The sequence below is a fragment of the Centruroides sculpturatus genome, unplaced genomic scaffold (genome assembly GCF_000671375.1).
Source record: "Centruroides sculpturatus isolate CEXI.00-Female unplaced genomic scaffold, Cexi_2.0 scaffold508, whole genome shotgun sequence".
Taxonomy (NCBI): Eukaryota; Metazoa; Arthropoda; class Arachnida; order Scorpiones; family Buthidae; genus Centruroides; species Centruroides sculpturatus.
The window spans coordinates 500,890-527,271 of NW_019384691.1; the positions used below are offsets into that span (position 1 = coordinate 500,890).

General features: G+C 27.6%; 1 protein-coding gene across 1 annotated transcript in view; it reads right to left on the reverse strand.

Moving 5' to 3' along the window:
- Positions 1-2,086: 2,086 nt before the first annotated feature.
- Positions 2,087-26,382, reverse strand: part of LOC111627321 (serine/threonine-protein kinase DCLK1-like) — a gene marked incomplete at its 5' end in the record, with an annotated part of 33,795 nt that continues 9,499 nt past the window's right edge. The window contains 5 exons of the mRNA XM_023370872.1: positions 2,087-3,178; positions 19,129-19,242; positions 23,058-23,138; positions 24,315-24,411; positions 26,132-26,209. Coding sequence (XP_023226640.1) covers positions 3,062-3,178; positions 19,129-19,242; positions 23,058-23,138; positions 24,315-24,411; positions 26,132-26,209 — 487 coding nt within the window. The remainder of the gene's footprint in view (positions 3,179-19,128; positions 19,243-23,057; positions 23,139-24,314; positions 24,412-26,131; positions 26,210-26,382) is intronic.

Genomic DNA, 26,382 nt, shown 5'->3' on the forward strand with positions numbered 1-26,382 from the left:
CTGGTGGTTAATTTGTTTTCAAAATAATTATAAAATATTTGAAAATTTACTTTAAAAACTTAAATTTTATTTATAAATTATTATTATTATATACTCTTTAAAATATATTATAAAATTAATATTTTGTATGCATTTATTCTTTCCTCCCGGTGTAAACTTCGGATAATCGTCCGATATCTAGCTATTTGGATCCGGGTTCGAATTCCTATCTCCGTTCAGCCGCGGCTGTAAAGATATACTTACTCTATGGCGATAAATATTTGAGGTTTCGGATCCGAAACCTCAAATATTTTTCTTGTGATTCGTTCCCAAACATGTCGAGTCCCATCACGCACCACCGTGTGGTTAGAGAGGGTCTCTTAATGCCCTCAGGCAAAAAAAAACTAACAAAATAAGATTAAAGAGATTCTACACCAAATACAAATTTTACTGTGAAATTCGTAGCTCTTTTCCAACTCATTTACACTGTTACGGTTACGCCATTGATATACAGTATCCTGAGTTCATCATGAAACTGTTTTTTGTTGTTGATATGCATGCATGCTTGTGTTTACGTGTGCGAGTGTATTTATACCTTTTTCCGTTGTATTAATTAATTAAAACATAATAAATCTAGTATTATAAATTTATACACGTTAGACTCTACATCACATTTAATTCTCGCTTCTGTAATTTAAAATTTTTCAATATTTAGAACGATTTAAATTTGCGGTTTTCATAACAGCTATCGAAACACGTGAAAACGTGATGCAAATTTCTCCATTTTCTATAATAATGTCCAGTTTGCTATAGATAGTAACTAAAAGAAATTTAAGAAAAATCCCATAACAATCGAAGCCTTCAAATTTTTTGGCATTTTTAGGATTCGAAACTTCGGGAAAAAACAAGCCGAAGATTTTAATTCATATTCAAACAATATTAAAAATAAATTTCAAAGCAGTAATTGAAATGTCGGTGTTGGCACACAATATTAGTGAAAATGTAAAAACACTTTACTTAACACGGTGACGCCTTATAACTTTATGGGGTCCAGGGAATTTCGTATTAGGAAAACCATGTATAGTATTGACTTCAGGCATTTTTCCATTGGGAAATATTTTCTGATAAAACATTTGTTCGGAGCCCCATTGGTGGTGGCTCTGAGCAATTGTCCTTTTTGCCCATAGGATAACGCGCCACTTACTTAACACTCAAAACCATTAAACCCGTCTCAACCGATTGTGAAAGGGTTTTCTCCTTGTCTTTTTAATGCATTTGTATACTTAACCTTTTATTTCAAAGAAAATCACAAACTTGTTTATTAATCAAACAGATTCAAATTCAATTTAGAATTTCAAAAGCTTGTTTTTAAAATTTCTGGTCTGTATTTTATGAATTTAATTTTAAGAATTCTCAATATAGTCATTTAATCAATTCATGATTACTAGAAATTAATGAATTCAATACATGATAAAATTCTTATGGCAAAAATGTTTGAATTAAAACTTCATTTGATATCCCTAAGATTGCTAGTCTATGGAATAGTTTCCATAGACTAAGCAATATTAACTCCCTGAAAAAATTCCTAATTTTTTGATCCCGGATTCCCAAAGAACCTTAAACGTTTGGCCATCCGATCATTATAATTTAAATGTTTGTATTTTGAGATAGTTACAATTGTCATTACCGAGTTATTCATGCACTTTGAAAATTGCGTGAACAAACTCAGTGTTTTTGTGACATTCCATCATTGCTGTAGATTCCCTTCGTAAAGGATTGTTAACGTTCTTCTGTTTCTACTCAATCCTTACGAATCTTTCCTAAGAGTTGTAAGTTCAATAAGTTTATTTCATTATTTTTGGGAATTTCTTGAATTGATAAATGTTTAAGCAAACACTTAAAAAAATTAATAATAGTTTTTAAAAGTTGAAAATTAAAAAGACCTTAAGAGGAAAATAAAATTTAAACTTTTATAGTTTTGGTAATGATAATTTCTAGAAATCCTCTATCATCATCAGTTGTTTTCTTATTTCGAGAAATTAAATGTGTATTTTTGAAAGAAGGAATAAAAAAAAAAACACAACACAACACATTTGCAAATTGCACACTTTTTATTTTAGTCTTAATAGAAAAATTCAGAGGAAAAAATCTATTATTGCATAATTCATCTGATATCAAATTCATATGTATTAAATAGATATACAAAAAGGATTTTCCAAAATATATTAAAATTTATTCACATACATATAAACCGATTTCTTACTGAAATGCATTCAATAGTTTTTAAAATAATACCACGAAGGCCTTCGCTCTAATCAGTCGACAACCGATCTGAATTTATCAAGGCAAAAAGTATTTGATATGTATTAAATTCCAATCCTCTAGACAAATATCCAATTTCAAAAAAGAAATCTCATATTTGGCACGTTTGTTCCCAATAATTAGAGTCCAGAAAAATATATCACCTAAAAAACAACTCCGCAAATCATTAAATCGGGACATTCCGAACTAATTCCGGTATAATAAACGTACCTACACGTTCGTAACATCAGATAGAGTTCGGATAATAGTTTTTAAAAAACGGCTAGTCACTACACGTCACCCCACGACCACAAACAACAACTTCTAATACATCGAGAGATATTTTCGAAACTATGAAGCTATTTATATAAAGTACTTTGAATTGAATTTCCATTCTTATTTTACTTTTTCAAATGTCACGAACACTCACACGGACGACGACACTGGAGTTATTTCTCATTACTTCATGCATATATCTTAAAAATTGTATTTTAGAAATTTCAGACCAGTTTAATGAGTCTTAGAATTTAAATTTTTATAAAGGACGATAACTTTGCATCTTTCTTAAAACCAATTCTTCGTACTTTATATTTATCAAACTTACGTATATTAAAAAAAAAAAAGTTTGTTTAATCTGATTATATATAAACTTTTTAAATGCATATAAATATAAAATCAGACGTCGTTTTGTTTCTAATTAAGAAAGTATGACTTTACTCCGTCATGGCATTCACGTTACGTTTAAATATTATGGAAGAAAATGCTCTTCGGAATGCACTGTTCAGAACATGAGATTATCGTCTTCCTCGACCAATTGAAATGGTTGCAGAGAGGCAGTGGTTGTAGCTGTTTGAGGTCTTCCACAAAAATAATTTAATTCTTTATCCAGAGCAGTGGACTAGAAAGAAAAATAGTGAAAATTAATGTATAAATATATTTTAAAAATTGAAAGGTAAAAAAAATATATATATTTAATTTTTTAAGAGAGGGTCTCAGAAATTATAATCAGTGGTATAGCAACATAATCTGATACCAATGAGGTAAAAGTAAAAAGCTCTTTAATACACACAGAGTAGTGTCTCTCACAGCAATTTTCGGTTAGAATTATGATTTTATTCTCAAATTGAACATTTTTACGTATGCATTTCAAATTGGTATAATATAATCCAACCCCTCCTCAGTGTATTTTCGAGTAAAATAAGAGAAGGAGAGTACACATAGTATTGATTTAAAAACTAAAATAAATATTAATACCTTCAAATCTATTTGACACCTATGGCTGACACACATTAGCCGTATCCTTGCTATGCCACTGATTATAATACTTAAATATTTTTAAAATTCATAAAAGTAATTTCAAAAATTTATAGTATAATAATCCTTGATTTGTGAAGACTAATATATTGATAACTTGAAACAAAGTATATAACAATTAAATTACATTCAAAATAATACATACATACATATATATATATATATATATTTCTGTTTTTTTAGAGAGAGAGTATATGAGTACTTGCAGTTACATTAAAGATTTTAATATGCAATATGAATCTTTAATATTGTTATAATTTATTTTTATCATACAATCAAAGATAATTCTTTAAGAAATGAAAATATTTCTGTATTTTTGATGTAGTTATAATGGTGGATCGATAAATAACCAGCCAAAAGCAATAGCATGGCTGGTTGATCCAACTGGTTATTTATTGTTCGACCCTTATATGTAATTAGAAAAATTGTAATTTAGTCTAATTTTTTTTCATTTACTGGATATTGTTAATAGTTTCTTAGTAAATAAATTATAATTGAAGCAATTTTAGTAAAAAGAACTACTTTAAGATTATTTTAAAAGATCTTTTACACATGTTAAACATGATCCTGCATAAGTTACTTAAATGCAAATTTATCAGGTAAAAATATACTAAATAAAAAGAAAACAACATATTATTACAAAATATCAGTGGTTTCCAACCTTTTTGGACCTACAGTACACTTATTAAATATTACTGAATTCGACAACAGGTCAATCACAGAGCTCTCTCTCTAATACCTTTTCTATGATAGTTTACTGCTATAAACTTATGTTATATATGAGGTTGTTTGTTTGTTCGCTATACACTCCTAGGCCATTCGGCCAATTGCTACAAAACTCAGCAGTTACATTTTACGTACTTCTAACTTTGATAATATCATACAGCCCACCCCAAAGTATCTATTGGGTTTCTGTAAATCAATTAATTTTTATCTACATTCACAATATGTTGATTTACACACAACACCAGCTATTAGCAAAAAATTTAACAAAATAATAAACTAAATATAATTCTTATAAGAAAAAGATATAACTTTTAATGCATTAATTAAAAGTTATATCTTTTTCTTATAAGAAAGCAGCAATGATATAGAGCAAAATAGACATGCTATATTATTACTATGACAATTATTTATTGTAGCATCGTTACAATGTTCTCAATTCTTTTAATGCTGATCTTGTTTCTGTACATCATACTTTTTCTGTTAGCAATAGTTGTGTCAATCATCTAACTCCATTTGGAGGAAAATTTTGAATTGAAGTAATGTGATTTTCCTTCTAAACTGGAAGTTCATATATAGTTAATCCGGTTCTTTCTGCCCATACGCTTTCCACATTAGGTCTTGACTTTCATCTAACTCCTTTCTCAAGATTAAGGAAGGACACAGACAAGAGACAACAGTTGAAATTTATAAGTCTACAAATTTTTCAAATTGCAGTTCAATAATTTTTCTATAAGTGCAATATTTATGAGAACATACTTTGTATGTAGTTTATACAATTTGTTTGGCAACAGATTGTATAAACTGCATGGAAAGTTTAAACACTTCGTTTTCTCATAAAAGCAATTATTCAAGCATTTTTACAAGGATTTTTTTTATTTAAACAAATTTTATATGAAGTCTTTTGGACGTTAAGGTTAGAAACTTTGATCACATGTGGGACCATCACAACCTGTCTAACACGGATAACTTTTCAAATATTAATAGTAAACCAGATTTAAGTATTAAGTAATAGTCGTTAAGTAGAATTAAGTAGTAGTCAACAACTACTACTTAATACTACTTAATGACTATTTTTGGTTGAATTACTTTGACTCCCTTCTTCCTATCAGATCAGTGGTGTGGTGGCATTTGAGTAGGAAAATTACATAATACGAATTACTGGCAAGCACAATATAGTTTGAGGATGCAGAGTTTAAATATTTCGTCTGTTTTTTTTTGTTGCAAAATTTGGTTGGCAGATTACCATTTGATATTCGACTGTGACTGGTACAGTTTCTTAGAGTTAACATTAGGAAAAAATACAATATCTTAATTTTTTTGAGATTGTATTTTCAATTGTTGTCTACTTGACCAATGAAATTGTTCCATTTTGTACCATCTGAGTATCACAATAAATGTGACAATGGTAAGCTGAAATAACAAACATTAAAACAATATAAAGAGTTTTTGTTATATTGTAGTATTTGATTTACATAATTACAAAGGTTAACTTACATAAAGGTTTATCACACTGAGTGACTAATCTAACACATTTTAAAAATTCTATATTCCTCTCCTGTACACAATTTAAAGAATTTTTAAGGTGTGTTAGATTGGGCACTTGATGTGATATACCCTTACGTAAAATAACCTTTGTAAATATAAATCAAATAAAATAACATAACATAATAGATGGATTAGAAGTACAAAATAGTCTAAGAATCTTAATCTTTGCTGTTGTTATTTTTTGCCCAAGCAATGCTGGGTTCATCTGCTAGTAAACTATATTTCAGAAGTATATTTTCGTTGTTAATTTGTCACTTTAATTTTTTTTCATCTTGTGACACATTCAGAATGGACTCAATACACTGGTTGGAAATCAGTGCTACAAAATAAATTAATAATATTGTCATAAAATATATGAAAACATCACAGATCAAATGTTGAATTAGAATAGATGAAAGATTTAAATTTAAATCATTAATGAATGGCCAGATGATAGTCTTCTTTCTGAAATGGTGCAGAATAAATATTACTATAATTACAAATTGCTAAATGATTTATAAATTTAGAAAATTGACATGGCAAAAATGAATTTATTTTCAATGCACTTAAACAAAATTCGTGAATTAAAGTTGATATTTCTCAGTCACTAAAATTTCTTCTAATCATAATAAAATGCCATTTATTAAAATATAAATTTAGTTCCAACATAGTAGAATAATTAAAATGTTGTTTAAGAGTGTAAATCAAAAAATTATAATTATAAAAATATATAAATTCTAGTTAGTATGAAAAATATTCTATTCAATTTATGCCAATTAAAAAATCCTTGTTCAAGATCATAAGATAACTTTTCTTGCCTGATTAAGAAACAAAGGAAAACAACATTTCTTTCCAAAGTTATTCTCTATTATAATCAATTGTAAACCAAGATGGGCTCAAAATAGAGCTATAAACATTATTCAAACCTATTTATCACCAGTGAGTAATTCATGTCACATGAATAAATATATTTTTATTGATACTTTAAATCATTGGTATGTAGTAAAAATAGTGAATATGATGAAAGATTCATTTATATAGTGTGATCAAATGAAAACAAAACTCACCAAACGTAAAGCAAGAAGTTTGTTTAAGCCGCAAATCAAACTTTGCTACACCACAAAGCCTGCTTGCTAGTGTTGGTGTCTCAGGGTCCACCTTGCAGTATCCCCAAAATCTCATGCTACTTCTCAAAAGTTTTATTTTTGTTTGATCATCATTTTGACAAGTCAAAGTTAAAAATTTATCTATTATAATCGTTATTTCTTGTATCAATACCTCATAAACTCAATTTCAAAATTAATTTGGGTATTTAATAATAATAAAAATTCATAATGTCTCCGGTAAAAACTTTAACAGGATTTAAAATTTTGAGGTCTGTAGATATTATACATTAAGATATTGTGTTAATATAAACACAATATCCCTGGATAAACTTAAATCCAGCAATTTTTCAGCTTCATCTGTAATCATTTTTATATTAACAATTACATAAATTATTCGTTAAAAAGTAGCATAGTTAACATTATTCAAAACAAACACTTTTTTTAAATTTAAAAAAATCAAAATAGATAGACAACAATGTCAAGTTTTTTCTGTAACTATTTTATCTATGGGGACATTCCACTATGTATCAGTCGGCAACAAGTGAGGCTTCAGTAAACAGTTTAATAAGCTTTTACTAGAACATCTGGCAACAGAACAAGATAACAGAAGCATACAGCACTATATTGGAATTTGGAGACTTATTTTGTCAAAACAATTTTGTGTTAATACAGATGAGTAGTAAAAATGATGCAATAATAGAATCATGGAGGTAACCTTATTACTTCATCAGAGCTCACCATATTCATGGACCAACAAGTGCCTTGGTCGCTACACTGACAAACTCATCTGTGAATATCTGAACACAATTTAGTACATCACAGTTCATAGATGTGCTGTTTGATGCATACTGGAATTTACCCTATATAAAGCTATTATGATCAATACAAAACCTTCCTCACTTATTTCTAGCCGTTATACACGAGTACAAACGTTTTCAGCCTTCTTAATAGGCCTTTTTCAGGTACACTGTGGTCTGTTGGTAGAAGTTTAAAAGTTTAAGAAGGCCAAAAACGTTCGTACTTGTGCATAATGGCTAGAAATAAGTGAGGAAGGTTTTGTATTGATCATCTTAAAATAGTTCTAGCTACAAATGCATAGAAGTATAAAGCTATTAATTTAAATTATCTTCATTTATATCAAATAAAATCAGATCTGCACACCTAGTATACATATTATATGCCAGCATTGGTGTCGGTTCTTTAAAAGTTGAGGTATGGAATTTTGTGAAAGCAGGACCTTGCTTTCACAAAATGGTGATGCATTGCTTAGTTAGAAAAATTTTGATACTTTGGATTATGTAAGAGTTCAGTCAGTCAACAACCAAGGAAAAAATTTTGTTTTCATACAGAGAGCAAGTACCTTGGCTTGCCTTGCGTTAAATTATAAATAATTTTTTCAATATTCTGAGGTATGGAATTCCGTACCTTCCATAATGGAAACGACACCCCTGTATGCCAGGGCTGGCCAAACCTCGTCACAACAGAAGCCATATATTGCTTATTAGAAATACAGAGCCACATTTTCTATTTAAATTGTATTTTATATATAATGGATACGTATTCCTGTATATTTAGTTATAATAATTAAATGTACAAGAGTTATAGTAAGGGTGTATAAAACCACATGCAGCTCATGAACTGCAGTTCGGTCATCATGGAGATATGACTTCACTTTCATCGGGTCAACTTGGGAACTTATTATTTTTACACGTGAACTGTAGCTAATACATATAGTACTGGCCAGAAAAAAGAGAAATACAGGTTATAATTTTTCAACTTGTCCCTCTATCCTCCAATGATTTATTCCTGGTTATGAGACTGGTCTATTTCATTTAGTTAACTCTAATGAATAAGATAATAGTATAAGTTTTTAAACAGAAAGCAGAAGACTTATGACTCACCCCCATACATGGTACTAAACAATAATGCCAACACATATGGAAAGGCACGCAATCACTGTAGCAGCAGCCACAGCACTGCCACAAATGAGTCATAATTTCTTCACATGGAGAACTACACAGAATACAGAGGACAACCTTCCACTAGATTTCCAGCATAGTTCTACATCAGGTACAAGTTACAACCTGGTTATGGAGTTCTAAGTACCATACAGGCCTACTACTACTACTATAGAACAGAGAAGGCACAACTTCTCCATGCAAGTGTTGGCATTTTTTGAAGTACCAAGTATTAATTAGTATCTGGAGATACTACATTTGTTTCTTGAAAAACCAATTGTTCTATTTAAAACATAACTTAGATTAGAACACCTTATAAATATTAATTATTAAAATTATAAATAACTTAATGCTAAATTTTATATTACTCTGTTCATCACATTCAATTGATAAAATTAAGTAAAAATTTCACTTATATAAATCACTTATAAAAAGATAAGCTTAATATAATATAAATTTTTCCTCAATGCTTGTTTTTTAATGCTTTACAGGGAATAATTATTAGAAGTGTTTTGTAAGAAGAACTGTTAAAAGTTTAAAATAAAAAATAAAAAAATTCAATTTTACAAATTATTTTTAATATTTTAATACGGAAATTACTTTAAAACACTGTCTCAATCTTTCTTTTAAATAAAGAAGTTAAATTCTGGCATATTTTATTAATAAAATGAAGATAGCTAAAACAAATTAGAGATACAACAAAACATATATTGACCAAAAGAAATATTTACGTCAGTATTTTGACCTGTATCAGTTTTATCTTCAGGTTCATCAGATGTACCCAAAGTGATCAACATTCATTTTTAAAATTGGCAGTTTGGCAACGAAAGAATTTGGAGATTTTAAACGAATTAAAAAACAACAAACGCTTACGTTGACGAGCCGCCAAATTAAGTAATAAATGTTAGTTTGTCGAAATCAAGGATTTTGAAGTTATTACAGAATAAAAAAAAAGATAATTAATTAGACTTTTTAGTTATTATTATGAAAGAGTTAAAAGAATTTAAATCATAATTTCCTCACTTTTCAACAAAGATTTTTCATAACTTCAGGAACAAGTGATGTTAATGGAGCCTTCACTGAAACAGGAAAGAATAAAAACGAGTTAATCTAATTTTGACTGGATTTGATGATTCATTTTTTGTAATTAAATAATATTTTTTTTTGTCTAGCTATCTATAATATGTTAAATAAAGAAAGATTCCTTTAGAGAAATCATTTGTTATGGTAATAAAAACACTGAATTTAAAAAAAACATATATATATGAAAAGCTTAGAATAAAAGTTATGAATAATAAGAATTTTGATAGACGTTTTTGTTCTTTAAGAAAAAGGAAAAAAAATTCATTCATTGAAAATAGGAAGAAAACATGATGTAACACACTGGTAAACATGCACTCATAATACACCAATAAATTAACCATTTAAAATTTTAAATTACTTTTACGGGATTAAAAAACTACCATATTTACTCGAAAGTAAGATCACTTTTTTCCAAGTTTTACAGAATAATCTAAAATTAATTTATTTACAATTATTATATTTAATAAGAAATGGCAGCCTAGCAAGCCTGCATGCTGCCGTATTGTTTAGTAATTAAAAATGTGCTCGTTAACGACACTAACCTTTTTAAATAAGTTTAGTGTCGTTAACGAGCACATTTTTAATTACTAAAATAAACTAAACCATCTTTCGGTGTTACAGTTAATGCTGAAAAACATTGTAGTTTATTTTTAATACTTTGTAATTATTTAGTCTTATAGTCCAATAAAGGAATCCAGCAGTTTGATATTTGAAATAATTAATTGTATTTATTATATATAAATAACAAAATAAACTTGAAACTTTATGTTATATGACATTTACAAAATAAAAGGTCATAGAATCTATTTGAAATTTCTAACATTTTTACAACAGTTTAAATATAATTTCAAATATGTTGTGTGTGAAAGACTAAAATAAAAGACATCTTAAATTTAAAATGCATGAAAATTTATAAATTCAAACACTTCTATTCTTAAAATTCATATAAACTATTTCACACGGTTCTAAGCTAATAGTAATATCATATATATTTTTATTAATAATAAAATAACTTATAAATATCATTAAATCTGTCTAAAATGAAGTCATATCATAAAACTGTTTATTGTTTAGACAAGTATTTCAAATAAAAAATAAAATCTGCACTCCAAATATTACTTCTAATTACGGTATTTCTCAGTTTTTTTATATTATACATACACATAAAACGGGGAATTAGATTAGTTAAGTTGACAACCTGTTTGGGCAATTCTTTTTGACCTGGTGCTAAATTATAAAATGACCCATGTACAATCAGTGTTCCCACTTGTTTGCACAAAGAGACTTAAGACATTTTTTGTTTTGGGACTGGACTGATGAACCATGATTTCAAGCTCAACTCAAAAGTCAATGCAGTATTTACATATCACACACATACACACACTTGAAATTTTTGCTTGTTAGCAGAAAATGTACAAAAGGTTTGGACAAAAAGCAGTTTTTAAAAGGTTCAAAATGTTATGTATGAAATTGCAAGTTGTCTAGAAGTACAGGATTGCCAGTATTGAAGAGTTCTTAATACTTAAATTTTAGTTTACAAATTAAGTAATTATTCATATATATATATATATATATATATATCAAAACAATAACTTGNTATATATATATATATATTATTAAAACAGATATTCATAATTTTCATATTTTCAGTTTGTAATAGAAATGTTTGTGATATTGCATGCAACTAGTGAACAAATCTCTCATCACATTATGCTGATCAGTATAATTTAAAACTGCCAAGTAGTAGCAACAACAATTTGAAACTACATTACACTTACCGTATATAAAATACTATGTTAACAACAATTTCAAAGCTACATAGTATACTAGCATTATATTAATCATTACAGATATTGAATTGAAAATTAAATTCAAGGAATGAATTTACAAGGAATGGGATTATTAGAAAACTTATGTTTTCTAATATATTCCACGTAGAAACAGAATTATGTATTCACAACTGATCAAACTGTTTTCCTTACAAGCACATTCTTGTATTATTTATTATACAGAATGTTTCATTAAAATTTTTTATTGTTACATTAATGTTTACTCTAACTCTGCTCTTAAATAAACAATAAGTAAATTTTACAAAATCATTAATAGATGATAAATAATGACTTCATCACTTTGTGGTAATGAGCTTATTTCCATTTACTTGTATTGCAATTTAATGTCATAGTTCTACATAAAACAAATATGCAGGAAATGAATGGCATAACTATGAAAATAATATAGTTAACCTATAAAATTTAGTAAACATTTATATTAATTAACCATTAAAATCAGAACATTAATTATAATGTTTAAATAATATAAAATTTAATATTAAAAATACTACAAGGAATTTTATTGGGCTGCAATTTTCAAATTCCAGACCTATAAATTATCACTGGCATCTGTCTGCCCGTCCTACCTTAATCTCAAAAATGAAATTAGATAGATGAGAGTTGAGACCAGATACAGAAAAGCTTTTGGGTAGGAGGTGCCAATTGACTGTATACGAGCTTCAGATTTAGACTGGAAGTCATGTTATTTCAATTCAAAAATTTTCTCCATGACAGAGTTAGATGACCACATGACTATTGCTGATAGAAAAAGTATGATGTACAGGGGTAAGACACTACTAAAATCAAAGTCTATATTTCAAATCAAATAAGTTTAAAATATTAAAAACTGCAGCCCAGCGTTGTGACAATGCAAAAAGAAACAAAATTTACTTAGAATGAGCAATTTAAACTCTTTCTAAAATCAAAATTTCATGAACTTTAATCTCAAAGTATTTTATAATATCAAAACTACAATGCACATCTTTTATTCACACTCACTCTTACTTTTCCAGATGTATACATAACAAGGGAAAGTTTCGGAATTGTGTCAAATTTGACACTCCAGTTTTAAGCAGGGATGGGAAGTTGGCAGAAAAATACACAACTCCAAACATGGTATTTTTTAAATCGACTCCAACGCCCATAAAAAGATTTAACTCTCCATCCCTGGTTTTGAGACCTCCCGAAAAAGTGAGTGTCTTTGTGGGTTGCCTATTTTGTTTGATATCTCAGGATGGGTAACTATTAAGAAATGAAATTTGGCATGGTAGACAAGGGACGTCGATGCAATTAAATTTTGGTAGTTAAAAATGGATGTGGAGAGGTAACGTGTCTTATCTCAAGTAGAGTAAGACCTAAAATTTTCTCTTAATTAGCATTTACGATTTGTTTTTTTTTTTATAAAAAACTCATATCTATAGCCTCAAAATTAAGCTTATTACCATTTTATAGTAATTAATAATATAAAAAGCCTTTTTTTTTAAACAAAATCTTATAATAGATGGCATCTCACACAATTTATGATTAATAATATGCTATTTTAAAATAAAATCTAACAGCCAGGAAAGTTACACAACTCTATTAGACATTATACTAAAAAAATCTAGCAAAGAAATCTCAAGTTTAATAAAATAAAATCATTGGAGGTGACGTTATATCAATGGTAATATTCTGAATGTTAAACTTCACAAAACAAGACGGTTTTTACAACATAACCTTGACTTTTATAACCTGATTTCTGGAAAAATGTTGTTAATTGAATCATTTTATTTCGGTAGACTCGATGCCAAACAGATTCTTTTCAGGAATTTAACTATGTTGCATAAAAAATGGCAAATATTTGTGATAAAATAAAGTTAGATTAATAATAATAATAATGAAATTATTTATATAACTTCAGACATTTAAGCTTTTTATATATAATTACCTTCTTAGGTTTAAAAAAAAAAGAAAGAAACACATTTAAACAGTTTAAGTTGATTTTATGCTTATTACTTGCATATTTAAATTGCATTAATCTAATTTTAATTCATCAAAACCTTGATAACTAATGTAAACGTGTTTATTTGACTAGTACTTTCAAACTGTTCAAGACAATCCTGAAGTCCAAAAAATAGTTAAGAATTAAGACCAACTTGTCTGAATTTTCAACAGTATAAACCTGACGTCGATCACTTGAACAGCAGAAGTATTCATCAAATTGAACAGATTTGGGCTGATTATCAAAATTTGTTTTAAAAAATCTTTTGAAGAAACCAGTTGACGCTATCAAAAATAAACTGTTTTATGGCATACCCAAGACAAATATTCTGTGCCAAAATGGGTAACTAAAGTATTTAGTGTATTTAATTATTCCCTGCCTTTGGCAGTCAGTCCCAAATATTTTTACTGTATTTTGGTTAAAAATAATAATAATTACAGTTTAATTAAACACATTATATTTTTATCTGACAGGTCAAGGTAGTTGCAGCCTACTAAAAGCCATTTGGGGAATTTGTTAGCCTAAGGATCATAACTTCACATATAAGACATCGGGTAATTTTTTTCCCAGCCTTTGGACAATTGTTGCATCTTAATGCCATAAAACATAGCAATATTAATGTGTATTTGATCAAAATATTTGCAGAGTTTCTTCTGCAAAATGAAAAAAGCAAGCAACATCCCAATTATAATAATGACAATGTGACGATTTAGCAAATTAGAAAAAACCTTAAATACTTTAATAAACCTGACTAACAGAACTCCATAGATGCTGGAACCATAAACAACCTTACACTTCATAAACTACTTCCAACAGATTGTACATTGAAAAAGCTAACGTTTTTGATCTCTTACGTGGCTCTCTTCAGGTATAAAAACGAGTTTGATCATATTCAAAAGATCAAGCTTGTTCTTATACTTTAGAGATCGAAAACACTTGTATGCCTACGAAGCTATCTACTGGTAGTAGTGTATGAAGGGTAAGATTGTTTTACATCAAGTTAAGTAAATGATGTCAGTAGGATAGACATTTGTATAATTTAACAAAATATTTTAAAATTAACACTACTTAAATGCAAATAAAATTTTAAAAAATAATATATAGGTAATAAAATAATAATATTTTAATAAATTTAAATAAAATAACAAGAACAAAAAATTAAAAACAAAAACAAAGATTGAATACTTACTCACTAACATTTGCAACCTTCATGGACTCCAGTCCTTTTTCAAGCAACATGTGAAGGCAAGAAAGAAAAAACACAAAGAAAGAGGAAGTAGAAAATGAGCATAAGGTGCAGGTAAAGAAAAAAAAGCAAGCAAAAGTTTTAATAAAAAGCAATAAAGTAAAAGAAACCACAACCGTATTACTAATGTGCAATTTGTGTTTTACTCGTGCATAAATAGTTTATTTTTATGCTCTTTTGGCAATAGATACATCTTTAATTCTTTATATACATATTATATTTTATCCTATGTACAAAATATGATTATGAATTTATTTATATGAAATAATATTTACAGGCATCTGTCAAAAGTCACATTGCGACTTCTACAGTAATTTAAGAGGACAATGTTGACAAATGGAGTCGTAAAAAATAATCAGAAATTTTAAATTTCAGGTATGTAATTTGTATTAATATATATTATATATAAAATCAATATAGTTTAAGACTATCCATTTTATGATAAAATGTAGTCTTATAATGCAAATAGTACTTGAATATTTGTAAACATTGTAAACAAAGTTTGCGGTGCAAACTGACAGGACTAATGATAAAATCGTATTTTGGAATGTCGTATTCGTTAACTGGATGACGAATTTCAGAATCTGAAGAACAAAAAGCAATATTTGCTCAATCTAGCCTTATATTGAATTTATCAAAAACATTTTAAACTTTGATTTTGTTAACAAATGTTACTTCTTTTGTGAAACAAATATTCAATACTGAAATTTGATCAATAAACTGTTCTACAACCAAAAAAATGTAGATTAATGAGGAAAATTTTGTAAATTACTTTGATAAAAATTAATTCTTAAAGCAATTTTCAATGTCGGTAATTCAACAAACTGAAAGATGTCAATTTAATTTGCGTGATAACTTTTATTTAAAAAAGTTAACTAAGTAATTAAATATATGAATTTGATATGAATTCTAAATATATATAATATATACACATATATATTTTTTTAACATTTAAATCTGTATACATTAATCACACACTTTTAATTTAAAACAAATGTCAAATTATCTTATATAATAAGTATAAAATAATTTATATTTATATGTAGAATCATCTTAATGCAATTTCAGAAATGCTTATAAAAATAAACAATTATGTTGCAAATATTTAAATTCAGTCATAAAATACTCCGCGGAAGCTGGCATCTACAATTGTCTGTAAATTAATTAATTGAATATGAAATGAAAATACTTTGTGCATATTACACACAGAACATGGATAACAAATTATTATTGAATTTAAAAAATATTAAGCACTTTATTTAATAAATGGAAAGTATTACTCCTCATTTTTTGTGTTTTTCTTACAATAAATACCAATTAAAATTACTTCACTAGGTATTTATTAATTTCTTTGTTCACTTAAATATACATTGAGGTTCAATTTATGAACTAGATAAAATTGTTTCAATGAATGAGTGATAGATATTCAAATTAAACTATTAATTCTTTAAAATGCGCATGGAATTAATCCATTAAATTATCAATTACAGGTATATATACATGTGAAGATATAGAAGTAAAGGAATGGAAGTTAAAAGCACTTTAAGCTTTCAAGTAGAGGAAGATATTAGTATATTATGTATATTATAGAATACCCAGCAATTAATTAATTACACACAGCTTTGATTTTCTGACTCGTTTTAATTCCGATACGTAATTGTAATAAACTATACTCCATTTTTAAATTATTCACTAAAATAAAATCACACTTATTAGCTTTCGGGAATCCATTTTTTGACTCAAAACTACTAAATGTGATTAACTTATTTTAGTGAGTTAACTGTAATAATTTAGCATTTACTATCCATTATATTGTCATCAAATAACAATTAATACAACAAAGCATGAATTACAGTAAAACCTGTTAAAGAGATCACCTTAATATATTAAATATGAAACGATCTTGTAAATAATATGCAAATTAGAATTATTGTTATACATTATTAACTAATAGACAAAATATTTTAATAATTTTTTAAAAATTTTGAAAAGATTAAATTTAATTCAAAATATATTTAGTGTCTTAGTTTTAGAACAACAAAAATTTAGAAAATATGCTTCTAAAGATCATTATATTCGCATCCAAATTGAGTGAATCAATTGTATTCAAGTGAAAAGATTTAGCACATTAACATTAAGTATCTGTTTTTATTGAATAAAATGTAGTGTGTAAATAAACCATTTATAATTTGCACAAGAAAAGTATAATAAAAACCTACATTTCTTATTAGAAGATATTTTTTGTATGTGTAAGAAAAATTTTTATATATCAAGATTAAAATAATTTTAAAACCTTATGTGTGTGTAAAAGCATAAAAGACCACCACATTAATTTATTGAACTATTTGAACATTCACCATTTAACAGTAGGGATATGTTCAGAGAAATGTGTCATTTAACAATCATTTACTTAGACAAACCTTATGTGGTATTAGTCCATTACAGGTAAGCTATATACTATATATGTGACCATTAACAAATTAAGTATTTATTTATCTGAACACAGAAAAAATCCACGAGGCTATGAATTTTTCAGTTCCATCATAAATTCTACAAGGCCTACATTATACTCATATACACAGTCCACCATTAAACAGATCATCATTAAGCATATCTATACTTAGAATTGTGCAAAAACATCTTGAATATTGATGACAATATATAAGATTAAAATCTTTTCTATAATTATCAATGTCTATGAATCATCAGACTAGAAATTTTATCAAATAACTCGCATTTTCAAAAATTTAAACTTCATAAAAACTGGTATCAAAAGATTATAAAATATAAAAAGTAAAAAATATTATAAATTTTGGATATAAATTACTAAAAACAAACTATTAAAATTTGGCAAACTTCAGAGTATTATATACAACATTAAAAATAAAAATATATTAATTTTTTTTTAATTTTTACATCAATTATCAATTTATTAATATAAAATCAACTGGCTTATGTAGTTTATTATATAATGCAAACAAAGTAATTTCTTCAAATTTATTAAATTATATTAATACTACTAGATAAAGATAATTTAAAAGTATGCAAATATTTTAAAACTGAGTAATCCTATTGTTACTATGTTAGACATTGTTTCCTATAACAGTTTAAAACAAACTTATGGAGAATTTCCTTTTTAATTCTTTCTGCAGCTGTTTGTGCAATGTAGGTACGAACAGTTGTTCTATACAAACTGTAAGCACATTGAATGTTGTGGCTCCGAAGCTGGAATTAAAAATCAAACATGCTTAATCTAAATAAACATCCCGACTCCTTCGACCGCTTCATTTTTGTTAATACTCGGAGAGTCATCTTTTCTGTCTTTGAATGTTAGTCTTCTTAGTGGGAAAATCTCCAATATAAAATTTTTAATTGGAAATTATTATAGAACAAATTTTACATCTGAACACGAAATATATAAAATAATCTAAAGATTTGTATATATTAAAAAATGTCCATTTGTCAGAAGATTTCACTCATTCTGGATGAAAGTTTTTTTATATATTGTATACTAGAAATTGCATAGAAATAATTCTGAAATGTTTATAAACATGTGTTAATGTGCACTTGAATTATAATTTCATTACCATTTTTTTTTAAATATTATCTTTTGTATTCCTGGAATACTGTGTTGCTAGTCGGTTCACTTATTACATCCTACAGAAAAATATATATTACTACCTCAAATATATTATTCCATTTTACTATTATTTTAATAAAGAATTTTGTTCAACATAAAATCTAAAATAATTAAAAACAATGCAAAACAATTTATGATCTATAATACAATGTGACAACAAATAAATTTAATAAATATATATTTTTTTAAATTTTAAATTGTAAATAAAATTCAAGATCTATGCAAACAATAAACTTTTTAAATCACCAATTATACTTTTATATGGTAAGTCCCTATATAATAAAACAAAAGACTGCTAAAATTTAAGCAGTTGTTCTGGAGAAGTGATCGTCCGGAGAGGTTTTACTGTGTTAAATCTGTTTGCTTATTTAAAATTCTGTGATTAGAAGTATTTAACAAGCTGTGTGTATATTTAGGCAAAGTATTGCATCAGCTACTTACAGCAATAAGAGCTATGCCAGCACACTTGACAGAGGATTTAGGTTTGTAGTCAAAGTGCATGCTAAGTTTGGTCGACACTGTCGAATGCATGTCGTCATCGGGGGCAGTATCTGCCTAAAATAAAAATATATTTTAAAATTTGAAGTGGCAAAAACATTATATTTTATAATTAATGTAGTTATAGTAATATAAATATTCCAAATGTGCTACATTACATATTAAAACCAACACACACATATATTTAAACAGTTTATTAATATATATTAAAATGATATTTTAAAAATTATGAAACTCAATAAAAATGAGAATTACAGAATTTATTCTGTCACAAACCATTTTCATAAATTATTTTCTAATAGTCTGAACAAAAAATTAATTACTTATAATTTTGATCTTAATTATGTAAACTAAATCGATATAAAAATCCTTATTAGTACTTCATAAAGGTTAAAAACTAAATTTAATTTTGAAATAAGTTTAGTATTTTAACATTGCAGTTTATTTTTTTGAAATATAGTAGAGCCTCGATTATCCGACCTCCGATTAACCGACACCTCAGTTAACCGATCGTCCTAGTCGGCAAATTTCAAATGTCCGTTAGTGATGTGGCGCTACAATATTTGGCTATGTCTTGGCTACTTTAATATTATTTTTACGTGTTTTAGCTGGCAACACTCATTCGACCATGAAAGGGAGCCAGTATTTAAACAAGGCTTAATTTTCTAATTTTTAACGATACAATAGCGACGATTATTATTTTAAAAAATTTTTGTTGGGCTTAACATCGATAAAAATTCAACACGAAGTAGGTTAATAGCGATATACTAATATACTAATTACATGGGATATAATAATACACTACACTAATAATGGATTTTTTCATACTTTTTGGTTATCTGACTTTTAATTTTCCGACCAACCCCAGTCTCCAATTGGGTCGGATAATCGAGACTCTACTGTACAGTCAAATCTACTTAAACCATAGCTATAACACACATCTTGCTTATAACGTACAGTTAAATTATCCCGAATTTTGCTCCACTGAATTTACGTAGGAGTAAAAAAAAAAATTTGAAGTACAATGCTGCAAAGTTTAAGTTTAATATTTAGTTATTTAGTAGTAAAAATAACTTGTTATAGAGTATTAACACTCGCAATATAAACTTTTAAAGCTGACTGCCTTAAAATGAGAATCAAGGAATGCAAGTCCATGATAAGGAAATGCCAACCGGTCATGGCATTAGCAGTATATACAAAGACAAAGTCAGTAGAAGTGAACCTGCAAATATATGTAAATCATCACTTAAAGACAGATGTATAAACTATAAGGTCTTCGTAGCTTTTTCTTATGCTTAGAGATTTTCATATGAAATCTCTTAACAGATTCCACACAGCTTCCTTATGTTATTTTGTTATTCAGCTTGATAATTTCACTTACTATTTTTTTATTGTTAGGTTATTTTGATATAATTTTGTGTTGTAGTTTAATTAGTCATTAGATCAATCTTTAAAACAACTTATTTTTACATTGAAACAAAATTGTGACAGTTTTTAAATGCAACTAAATCATACATTGTGTGTCACTTATTTAGTTACTTGTGTACTGTACATTACTATTGTTTTCTTCCTTTTATATACAGGTGGATTTCTGTATGGTAATAATCAGCATGCCAGTTTATTTGGGGAATGCTGGTTTAAGTGAGGTTATACATCCCTCTACAGGAGCAGGTGAAACTCGCAGATGCCAGTTTCTTATTCTAAAATAGTGAAAATGTCAGCATTACATCAAAAATTACAATTATATGTTTAATTTCTACACTTTGTCTTCTTTCTAACAATGTAAAATACTCATGGAATGCCAAAAGTGCATTTTATGTTTATTTTATTGTAATCCAATAGGTAAAAATAAACATTTCAAATTTCACAAACTGGCTGCAAATTATCTCAGCTTATACTGATTAACATCCCCTGTGTGTGAAATTTGAGAGGAAGGTGTTATCTTCCAGGATCAGAGTAGACTGTCAGTGCAGTCCTGCTAATGTCAATAGGTCACTAATTGTGTTTCTAAATGATATTTCAAGTTGATAATGCAAGGACTTATCATACAGGAATGCACTTCAATTAGATGGACAAATCAAATCTTTGAGATAGTCATTCCGCAAGATACATTTCACATCCATCTCAAAGATTCGATTTGTTCTAATTGAAGTGCATTCCTGAATGATAAGTCCTTGAATTATCAACTAAAAATATTATTTAGAACATTACATTTTTACATTTACAGGACAGAAAGCTTGAAGTAAATTAATTCACTAATTGTTTTATTGATCTGTAAATGAAAACTCTTCAGTCAGTCAAATTACATTGTTGTTATTTTATTGTACTTGGAAAGATGTTCTCTTTAACATTTATTTAACTAATTTTGTTAGATCTAATTAATTTTATTTTTTAGTTACAGTTTAACCAGCATGCCGTGTAACCCTGGGGTTTCCAGCATGCTGCTCTCCCCTGGTTATATGTGGCGTGCCAATCAATCCACAAAAAATATGGTAATACTGTATTAAAAGTTTATTAAAAATGAACTATTTATAATGGTTTTGCAAAATTTTTTTGGAATATTCTCTTAACATACCCTTTCCTAATTTCTCAAAGGGGTAAGCCATAAGCTACTACCTTTTTAAAAATTAACACAATCAAACTTGATATAACACCCTCCTGAACATTGCCATTATTGTGTAGTGTCAGAGAATCTGTGAATGGCTCTTCTCCATTAGTATTAAACAGAGAACCATTCAGTATCTGAATTACTAAAAAAAAAGTACAATTTTGTGAAGCAAATGTCATTTTTAATCAGCAAAATCATGGGTCTAAAAGTCTATGAGGCATCAGAGGTTAAAATTTGACACCTCTTAGCACAAAATACGAGACATCCAGAAAATGTTTGGCTATAAAAAAGAAAAAAACAGCAAAAATATAAAAAACTTTTTAAGTAATTAGCCCAAGACTAGTTATTTTTCTACATAGTCACCATTATGATTTAAGTACTTGTTGTTGCATGACACTAGTTTTTTTTTTATTCCTACGCCATAGGCTTCTACTTCCAGTTTTTTCAGCCATTCAGCAACAACTTCTTTCACTTCATTGTCCATTCCAAAACAGTTGCCACCCAAAAACTCAGCTTGGGAAAGACTTGAAAGGCACTGGAGGCCAGGTCGAGACTGTATGGTGGGTGGTCAAAAATGTTTCAGCTAAATTTCCAAAGCACAGATTGAGTGGTCGCAGCAGAATGCAGTCGCATGTTATCTTTCTCGATTAAACATTAAACATCATTTTCTCACACTTACTTTGTTCATAACATGATTACCATACACTTCCATGATTTGCTCATGACTTTCTGCAGGAGAAACTTCCTTTGCACTTAAAAAACTCTTAATATTTTGCTCTTGGAAAAATTTTTGTATGCATTTTAACTCTTGACAGAACAGTAATAACAGCCTGCCATTGTTGAAATTAAGTGCACTAACACATCAGAAAACAAATTTATCTTGAATTGACAGCTATCAGTCACCTGCAGAGTGCTACATGCAAATGCCCTTTATTTTTTGGACACCCCTTGTACTTTACTCTTTCTAAGTTCAAAATTTTTCTATCAACATTTTTCTGTAAGAAACCTGTTTCTACTCAAACACTTCATGTCATATGATACACTTTACATATAAACAGTTACATTATTATAAAATGAAGTGCTTAATCTTGTGGAAAATGACCTAAATTTAAGAACAATTTTGATACATACATATTTTTCTAAACCAAATTAACAATCAATCAATATGAATAAAATAATTTATATCTGTTCTATTGTCTTATTTATTTAAACCACTTTAAATTGATATTAAAATAATATAATTGTATTATATTTATATACTTACTGCCACCCAAGGATGTTGTAGTATTTGTGCTGCTGTGTATCTTTTAGAAGGTTCAACTTCTAACATACAAGCAATTAGTTCCTAGAAAATTTATTACTTTTTACATAATTACAAAATAAAATTATATTGTATTTAATATAAAAGAAACAAAGCATCAATATTTAAATTCAATTAAATTTAAATCATTTCAATTGATAAAAATTTAATATATTCTGCTTTGAAATTTTACACATTGTTATTCTAACAATTCTAAGGCCTGCATTACACTGAATCAGACAAGACGGTCTTAGTCAAAACTGAATTATTCAAAATACTTTGTCTAAAGCATTTGACAGTTTAGCATCATACCAGATTAGTCAATGTGTGAAACAAAAAGCCAGTACAGGTATCCCTTGATTAACACGGTTAATTAATTCCTTGATGTTACTGTATTTGATAAACACAATTTTGATGTACACAGTATCTATATTAAGTAAAGATGGCTGTTAAAGCCTGCATTAATTAAAATTTCTGCCACATTTATAAAATAATTGCTGCAATTAATTTTGCACATTAATCAAATCCTGTCTTAAGCAAGGGATGTCTGTACTCTGTTGTTACTAAATTGGTAATTGTTTAATGGAGTAAAATGATAAAACCTGATCAAAATTTCAAAAACTGAAGGATAAATATGAAACAAACTTTGTTAAAAATTCTGCATTCCTTATTTTATTGTTAATACTTTTGTGGCACCTGCAGTACAATGAGATTATATATATATATGTATGTATTTCAAAGTCAGCACTATGATTTTCAAGCTGGAGCCTTCAGATGATAATTATTATAAATAAATAGTCCTTGTTGTATCAATACCAGCAACTTTTCATATCAAGTTCAATTTTGCTTGGATCACTACTTGTGCACTTGCTCTGGCTGGCATGCAACAGCCAAAGTTTGTGCACAATAGTCTGTTTGATATACATCAGACACAAAAACTGAGCAAGGTACCATCGTTCTTCTGACTAATCATGACTAAAACTGTCTCAAACAAGATGAGTAATCCAGTGTGTGGCGTCCACTTCGATACAATAGAAACACCATTTTATTCTGTTTCAGACGGTTTTGTCTTGTCTGATCCAGTGTGATGCCAGCCTAATACTACTGGAAGAGTTGACTTATAGATGAGAAACAAATTTAAAGATCACAGGAGAGGAGAATGAAGAAAACAATAACTTTAAAATCTTTGATTTCAATTAATTGAAGCGATTAAAATCCTACCTTGGCAGAATTTGAAATATCATCCCAGAAGGGTGATGTAAATTCATATTTTCCAGCAAGAATTTGATCGAAAAGTTCATCTTGGTCGTTATTTTGACTAATTCAAAATAAAGTACATTAATGACTTCTAAAAATCAAAAAATAAAACTAACAAGCTATTAATTTGTAAACAACACTTGTAATCTTTTACTATACTTATGTATAATAATTTAAAATTTGTAGACATTTTAAAATGTGTGTAAGTTACAGATTATACAATTATATATATTATAGATATAACCAGTTAACATAAAATTACTTTTAATTAGAACTATAAGAAAAAAATTGGAGAAAATGAAAACCAAACTTTTAAGAATCATAAGAAATTTCAAATAGAGAAGGGAAGAGAGAAAGAAAAGTCAATCCAAACTGAGACAAAAGGGAAGAAGTAGAAGTTAATTCAAAGAGAAGATAGATCCAAGCAATGATAAAAGAGGAAAACATTCATTTTATTTATTTGAGAAATGAGTTAAATGCTTAAGCTTGAGATTTTTCATTAACTGAAACATTTAGTTTAAACATTTACATTTGAAATTAGGCTTTTACTTTTAATTTGTATTTCTTTTAATTATACATTAATGTTATATAAATATAGATTTATATAGACTAAAACCAGTTTACCAAAAAGCATTACTTAATTCACATTTATCTATTATCTATTATACATTTACTTATACACATTATATTCCTTGTATACCGGTAACTAATTTTTTCTTTTTAAACTGTTCATTGTTTTCAGTTCTTAATTTTTTTAAACCTCTGAAAATAAATATTTGATAAAATGTAAATTTCAGTAAATTAACATAATAACTTCCCAAAATCTCACTAACATCACTTACATGTCTCAAATTACTTTTCAGGATCCTTCCTGAAAAGTAATTTAAAATATGAAAGTAAATATAAAAGTAAAATATGATAACTGCAACGTTTTCATCCTTCTATAATATTAAAATAAAATCACATAATGTAATAAATATCTCACAATCTAACAGAATAAAAACTCTAGTTCAAAAATCATTCTTTTATATCTTGTGAAAAACATTTTTCCTTTATCTGCCTCTCCAGCTTGGAAACTGTACATAATTAACAATTAAAATGTTAAGCATTGCCATAATTAGTATATTTTATAGAACTGAATGCCTCTTTAGTCGACTTTAACTCTCAGAAAATTAAACCTTTTCCATTTGTACAACCCGAGATTTCGTGAATAAAAGAATGGTATTATTTTTGTGCGCTTTGTGCCAACTACATTGCATTTAAGAGCTATAATTTTTAAATAAAATGTATTTTATTTTTTAAAACTTTCTGCCCTGTTGACACTAAGAAAATTTTAGTATCAAGTCCATTATAGATTCATCAAATTTTCCTCTTTCTGTAGTGGCACTCCTCTCCATCATTCTGGCTATCAAACTTGTCCTTTACCAATATAAAAACAATTCTGAAAATAATTTCTAACTTGACATTCTTTCATTCATTCGTTTATAATTATTCTTTTAAATTTTCATTGATTTTTGATTATTTTTATTTTATGTTATTAACGAAAAGATTGTTGTAAGTTAAATTTTCGTTGGGAGGTATCCGACATCATTTCTTTCAAATAAAATGGAATCTAAGCAAAACTCTTACAGGTAGATGAGAGAAATGAAAAACTACATTTAATTAAATGTCCATGATTTGACATTTAATGCGTCTATCCAAGTTGGATAAAATTGCACTATTAAACTGAATGTACACTTAAAAATTTCTAAAATATTAAAATAAATTCTATAAGGCATTACCTAACAAATGGTGGAAATCCACACAACAAAATGTAAGTGATAACACCCGCTGCCCAAATATCCACTTTAAGTCCGTAGCTGAAATAAATAAACAATTATTAGAATTTGATTTATAATAATCAGAGTAATTTAGCATTAAAAAGACACTGTAGGTATTGTTTTAATTAATAAATTTTAAAAAGAATAAAACAAAAGCTTAAATTTAATATTTGGACTTAAACTCTTATTTACATGAATTTAAGGTCCAAACT